This window comes from Puntigrus tetrazona, unplaced genomic scaffold (genome assembly GCF_018831695.1).
Source record: "Puntigrus tetrazona isolate hp1 unplaced genomic scaffold, ASM1883169v1 S000000320, whole genome shotgun sequence".
NCBI classification, from domain to species: domain Eukaryota; kingdom Metazoa; phylum Chordata; class Actinopteri; order Cypriniformes; family Cyprinidae; genus Puntigrus; species Puntigrus tetrazona.
This window is the reverse complement of record NW_025047979.1, coordinates 1-7176: the sequence shown is the minus strand read 5'-3', so window position 1 is coordinate 7176 and position 7176 is coordinate 1. Positions and strand designations below refer to the sequence as shown.

Sequence of the window (7176 nt, the reverse complement as noted above, 5' to 3'; positions counted from 1 at the left end):
TATATAATTTTAGGGACGTAGACCTACAGTTTATTCTTTAGAATTCACATCATGGTATGGCGGTGAGACGATCACTCACACATCACCTTACCTGAAAGTCAGCACTGCCTTCCTCTACACCCAAAAACTTTCCTGGCGGACCCTGAAAATGATAAAGAAAACTAGGAAAGATTATATAAATGCAAGCGGCTGGGAAGGAAAATCTATGTTTGGAGAGTTTATTATGAAGTAATACGGTTCTGAAGCAGATCCCAAATGGATGACTTCAAATGAAATGAAATAAAGCAGAAAATGAAATAAAACGTACGCCCAGAACTGCAGTAGTTATGAGATGGGATGTAATTTTACACTGCTCTGACACTGATTTATTATCAGCCCTACAGCTTTATGCAGAGAATTGGATTTTGCGGTTTGACTTGAGAAGACTACATTTCAAAGTGAGGTAAATGATACATTCTGTGACTTACCGGCTTTCCTGGAGGTCCGGGTAAACCTGGAGCTCCAGGACTTCCCATGTCCCCCTGTGGGATGAGATGTATGTGAAGTAGGAACAGTAATGTACAGTAAAATGTTGCCGTGTTTTTATAATAAAAATATTCAAACTACAATCTTAGCTAGTAACAAAGGTTAATTACGAACAGCATTCTTAACCATGAAAGATGTTTTCAAGTGAGACCAACCTTTGGCCCAGTAGGCCCAATTTGTCCAGGAAGCCCAATGGGTCCTGCTGCTCCCTGTAATGAGATAATGAACAGTGAAATGAGAAACATGTTTGTTAATCTAATACTATAATAAGCATTCAGAAGATTTTGTAAGGTTTGCTCAGCAAAAGGCTTTAGTACATGCAAAATGTTTACAAGCAAACAGATAAAGTGCATAAATCATTCTCACTGAAGAATTGAGAAAAACAAATCAGTTTGGTTGTATATAAACCGCTATCGGTAAAATAGGTAAGAAAGGCAAAGGAAGCAAATTAAGGAAGTAAAATAGATTATAAAGTGGAAAAAAAAAACTTACAGGAAGTCCAGCCAGTCCAGGTCCCTGAAGGTAAAAAAAATGTATTAGCAACAGATCTTGAATGTAGTCCATTAATGCTGTGTATTATATTGTATCTGTACAAATACTCCAAACACACTCTTTGTATTACAACATCACCTGTTAAACAGCAGGACTAACTGCAAGTAGTGGTCTTACACCATTAGTTTTGGTTCAACAAATTCATAACATATTTGTATACTTACAGGACGCCCTGGTGACCCACCAGGCCCTGGCTGACCCTGTAAAAATCAGTAGAACAGGATGCAAAATTAGATGGATTTTTAGATTGGATGTTATTCATAATATTCTCAACATGCAGGCATGATATTCATGTTATTCATAATATTGTTTTCAGTTTTTGTCCTCTATTATCATTTGTGAAACATAAACTGGTGTGTTATGTATGTTTGTTGGCAAAATGATGATCTGCATGAATATACATTGTGTGCTCTGCATCCATAAAGAAACGAAAATATTATTTCCTGACCTTTGGTCCAGGATTACCACGAGGGCCCCTCTCACCCTTAGCCCCAATCAAACCCTGGAGACAGAAAAAATCAAGCCTTCTGAATAATACTCAGTAATGATTTATATGGAATCATTCGCTGGGTCATGTTAACACCTCCAAGGTGATTTAAAGAGTTAAGCAGGTCATTTATAAGCAGAACATTTGCAGTAATACATGAAGATCCATGTGCATATTGTCATTCAGTACCAAAACATCTTTAAAATACATAGACACTTCTTCAGATTCGCAATCTAGTGGGAGAAGAAAAAAAAAAAGAAGCAAGGATTGGCATTCCAGAACAGATTAACCAGAAAATCCAATTAGGAATGTTTGCTTCCTAGCATGTGACTGAGAAAGTCTACGACTAACATCTCCTTTCTCAGTCTCCTGCCAAGCACTTTAGAGTGGAGGTGTGAAAAACCTTCGCCAGACAATGATTTCAAATGCCGTCGCTCATTATTAAACAAATGCAATTATTTAAAATAAGATTTAGCTGCCGTTTTGCTTGGTTTTTAATTAAATGAGAACTTGAGACAGGATGCTGAAATGCCTCATTATTCATCTCCAGATGACAAACTTAGGAAGAAATCGTTTTTAACTCATTAATAACCTCGTGAAAGGCCATAAATGTATTTCATTAATTTTAGGTGTCACTTACATCGATGCCATCCTCCCCTGGAGATCCATCAGGACCGGGCTCACCTGACTCTCCCTTTTGACCCTGTAAAGTGGTTCACACGGGCCAGATATGCTCAGCTATTTGAGTATGACATTTAGGTGCTGGAAATGCATAAATATCAGCTGCGGTCACTACTTACTGCTGGTCCAGGAGGTCCAGGAGGACCCTTTTCACCCTGCAAATCAGATAAAAAACATGAGCAATGAGAACTGGTGGAGAGCAGACAATGCCAAAATAAAATAAATGAAATAATCCAGTGGCTTTTATTGGTCTATTGACAAAATACACTAATAAAAGTACATTAAAGTACGGCATAGTATCATGAACATGCTAAACACAACTTAACCTCAATCTCTCATGGCTACTGCTAAATGTAGCATGTTAACAGAGGTCTATCTCCACCAGCAAACAAGCTTTGTCTCCACCCTGACCTCTTTGTAAGGTCAGATTTACAGTGTTTGTGTCAGAATTCTATATACAGTAATCGCTATACCCTTTTCGTGAATATATGCATCACTATTTACGATGCTATTTAAAATTTAAATAGCCTGAAATAATTATTATGGAGGAACGTGGGGGATCTTGTTTCTGTTTTTGACGTGCAACGGATCGGTCACGGCCTGTTGTTTTTTTTTTTCCTGCCGAGTGTCTTTATTGTGAATCCAGCCTAGGCCACAAGTGTATCAAATAACCGGCATCCAGCAGCACTCGCTCTCGGTATGGGAAAGAGGCAGCCTCTAACAGAACCTTTTTGTGTGATTATTTTCATTTCCTGCGCCCTCTGTTGGCAAGATTTTGTAGGCGCAGGTGAATGCAGGGCTCCTGAAACAAGGTGCACAATGGCTGTCTTTGTACCAGCTCGAGCTGTGGGGCAGTCAGGCGGCTCCAATACTCACATCAATGCCGTCGGCGCCGGGAGTTCCAGCGGGGCCGGGGAGACCAGGGGGGCCCTGCGCTCCAGGCGGACCGGTCTAAAAGAAAACACATTAACACAGTTTCAGTTTAATCCTTGCTAAAGGCTGTTTACTGATATGCACTGGCAGATGCTTCTGAACAGCATTCTGTATTTAACTTCCACATAACTAGCCAAATGTATGCGATTTATTCTCAAACGTAACGTTAAGAATTAATTCATGTTGTCATATCATTAATGCATATTCATGTGACAAAATTAGGCGAATTCCTCTTGCATGCACATCTAGCTGTGGATAATAGACACACAAATACAGCCTATATTGTTTGATAATGCTTGCTGTGACTAGTATTCATTAATATCATTCATAATACTGTAATAGTATTTATTAATATTTTGATGTATTAGCTTTTAACTTACGTTTTTAGTATTTTTGAATGCTTTTTAGTTTTGGTCAGCCTTAACTGTCTGGGCCACATTTATTTATTTTTAATTTACTTTTTTTTTAAGTGAAGTTTTATTTAATTTCAGCTTTATTTCAATCAGCCTACCCTTAAAAAAACTTGTATTAGTTTTACTTAACAATAACAACCCTGCTTCAGACATGTTTACATGCTCAAATTTGATAGACAGAACAAGGTTTTTGATGAAAAATAAATGAAAAGCCGAGGCTGTGCAATCAGGGTATCCGGGGTGGGAAAAGAGAGGCTGGGAATGTTTACACAGACCCTCCCCCATTTAGCATCAAAGATACATCTGTTTTTCAATGCGTTACTTGATAAGGTGCTCGATTGAAAATGAACGCACATCCATTTCACCCGTTGCATTTTTTGCGTATGAGCTGCATGTGAGCGTTTGGCTGAGGTGACCCTTATAAATCTGACAAGTCTGTGTTATTCTGCCGAGAACAGTTTCAGGTTCTCTCTGTTTGAATAGCAGCTTCTGGTATTTTTCAATGGCTTCTTTGTAGTCTCTCTTTTTCTACCTTCTCCTCTCTCTGTTTATCTGTCTCATGTTCGCTTTCAGCTTCATATTTTATTCAGCAGCTTTCCATTTATTCATTTCATTTGCTGAACTGAATTGTTTAAGCTTTCGGAATCAAAAGGCAACACCGACCGAAGGCAGTCTAGTGCTAAATACCAGGCCTCTTGTATCTTCACGTTGCAGAAATCCATATAGCCCACCTGGGTAAACTTTCAAAAGATCAAAAACTCAAAAGTCTTGCAACTTTGATTACCAAGAGTCTCCAAAATACAGGTAATCTGCTAAACTAATTAACCAGCTACATGAATTTCGTCAAAATGAACTTTTTGACAATCCAGTCCAATTCACATCTCAGTCCATACAATGTTCTCCAAGATGCACATCTCATTCTTAACATCATTCCAGCACCAAGAAAAGATAACCGCAGCCGAACTCACCACTTGCGATAAGGCCAAGCAGAGCACCTGCAACAGGACCAGGCTTCTAAAGACGATGAAGAATCTGTCCATGGTGAAGAATCGCTACTCAAAATCCAGTCGTCCCAGCGGTTCCTCCAAACCTCGCCACCCTCTCTCCTGGCTTCTCAGCCCAGGATGGTGGATCCAGGGAAAAGAAAGCTGTGTGTATGTGTGACTGTGCGCGCTGCCCAGGACAGGGAAGAAAAACACAGCGGCAGGGACCTGAGGGGAGGAATGAGAGAGGTGTAACCCAGCCCTACAGCCAGCCCCTGAGAACTCAGGGAGCTCATAAGAACCCCACGCGCTGAGGACCGGACGGACCTGAGAAGCCATCGCACGCGAGGGAGGCGGAGACTCCTGGGGACTGTCCGTGCATCCTGCGGAGCTCTAGGAAGCTGACTGGACACAGCTGCATTTGTGTGTTGCTCGGGCCCACATTACTGAATACCTCAATTGATTGTTGAATATAAACGTTGCACATCCAGGCGTTGACTTAGCGCGCGGCCCGTGGAGCTTCAGGACACTGGAATGTTTGTTTTTGAGGCTTCGTAAACAGATTCTCCGATCTGCATTTTGCCTCAAAATGTACAACGCAAGCAACTTTTCCTAGGCAATTTTTGCATATGACTTTTCACTAGCTGAACTCAAGGTTGATTTTTAATGGATGTGTGAAATCAGTTCTCCACTGTAGTGGTCCGCAAGGTCTAATAACGAGAACATTTCCAAAGTCAGCATTGTGTATCTTTGTTATAGGGAAGATCTTGGATTTGGGTGGATGTATTTAAAAAAATAAATAAATAAAATATACAGTATTCTTATATTACAAGTCAAACACATTTTGTGTGTTATTATAGTATTACTAATATACTAACATAGTATTTATTAGCATTTTAAATTAGTATTAGTGTTTAAATGTTCATTTTAATTGTGTTTTTTATTCATTTATAAGTTATGTTAGTTTAAATATTTATCATTTTGTTGTCATTTTTTTAAATTGTCGTCATGTTTTAAACATTTCTATATAATTTTTTTGTTTTTTTAGCGACTACAAATTAGGCTTATTTCTAATCTTATAAATTGATATTTCTGTTTCATTTTAATTATTTAAAATGTTGTCACACACACACACACACACACACACACACACACACACACACACACACACACACGGAAAAATAAAATAATAATAATCTTTGAGTGATTTCACTACTGACTTAAAACCTTTAGTTAGCTACTAAGAGCTGCGATTTAAAACATCTTACTCGTGCACGAGCATAAATACAGAAAGCCCGCAGTTTCGCTTTTTCCCGCAGGGTGGCGCCATTTCCCACATTCTAGAAATCACACAAAGAGGTTGTAATTCACATCGTTGAACGGCGAACATCACGACCGCAATTGTCCGTCAGATGTTGGATTTAGTTGCGCGATCTCATAGACGGTGAATTTTTCGAACAGCACGTGCTTGGAGACCGGAAGCGGGCTCAACTGAGACGACTGACTGGCGACTAAGCGAGAGCGATAACGTTACTCGAGCGTGCTCGGTATGTGTCTCTGATACTGCGGGGCGGAAAGTTGGGTGTCAAGGACCAGCGAATACACAGCGAGGGATGTGGTGTCGTTTTTATACGAGCAGCGGTTCAATGCCTTTTCCTCTTCCTGGTAAGATTAGCGGAAGCCAGCAGTACAGTAGTGTGTTTTTTCTCTTCATCTGCAGCAGCAGCAGCAGCCGGCTGTGACAGTCAGAGACCCGCTTCCCGGTGTGTTTCGTTAACGGACGAACGTCTCAGCATCTTCTCAGCGGATCTTTTTTTTTCTTTCTTTCTTACGGAGCAGCTATATCAGTGAGACACTGATTTCTGAAGATGACGGGTAAATCGGTCAAAGACATTGACCGCTATCAGGCTGTTCTCACGTCTCTCCTCGCGTTAGAGGAAAACAAGTTTTGCGCTGATTGTCACGCCAAAGGTAACATTAACATTTCACAGTATCGCTGCAGTGAACGAATAAAAGAGAAACTGTTAGAAAATGAGTTTATGTTCATTGTACATGAGTGCTTTGGGTTAGGCCCTGTGTGTTTTACATCAGTTTGGTTGGTGTGACGATGTCCGATTCGTGAACGAATCGTTCTTTTTTGAATCGGATCTTTTTGATGAATCGGTTGAACCGGTCTGGGTCGGACTCTTTCTTCTTTAGGCGTGATGAGTCACGTGGAAACCGCTCGCTCACTACTAAGTGACTGTTGTCTCTTTCGGACGTATCGGACGCGAAATTAGATGACAATAGGAGATGGTCTATGCTATCTCGGGAAAACATAAGTATGACTTGATTGTTTTTATCAACAAGCTTGTGAAACGAGTTGGTTAAAAGAAATTTGAATAATATTTAACGTAAACGCCAATTATTTCTAAAATTCTAAAAAGCCTTTTAAGCCAGTTGGCTGCAATGCATTGGGACACATGAAGTAGTTAACAACTTTATTAACAAAACAGGAATATCTCTGGATTGACATATTACGATGTTTTCTAGCATAATAAAGCCCGCGTGGTGGCGTGTTAAAGTCCAAAACATTAAAATATTCACCTAATATATATATATA

The 7176-nt window shown here is 39.9% G+C and overlaps 1 protein-coding gene and 1 long non-coding RNA gene across 2 annotated transcripts; one reads left to right on the top strand and one right to left on the bottom strand.

Moving 5' to 3' along the window:
• Positions 1-91: 91 nt before the first annotated feature.
• LOC122333665 (collagen alpha-2(IX) chain-like) lies at positions 92-5333 on the bottom strand (the record flags this gene model as incomplete). Its single annotated transcript, XM_043231366.1, has 11 exons — positions 4902-5333; positions 4560-4802; positions 3122-3196; positions 2365-2400; positions 2205-2267; positions 1526-1579; positions 1242-1277; positions 1018-1041; positions 681-734; positions 468-521; positions 92-142 (listed from the first exon to the last, which is right to left on the bottom strand). Coding segments are annotated over exons 2-11 (519 nt in total), but the record flags the coding sequence as incomplete, so codon positions are not given.
• A 599-nt stretch (positions 5334-5932) lies between these two features.
• On the top strand, positions 5933-6606 carry LOC122333666. Its single transcript, XR_006248654.1, has 2 exons — positions 5933-6239; positions 6414-6606. It is a non-coding gene; the product is annotated as an uncharacterized LOC122333666 (long non-coding RNA).
• Positions 6607-7176: the final 570 nt, after the last annotated feature.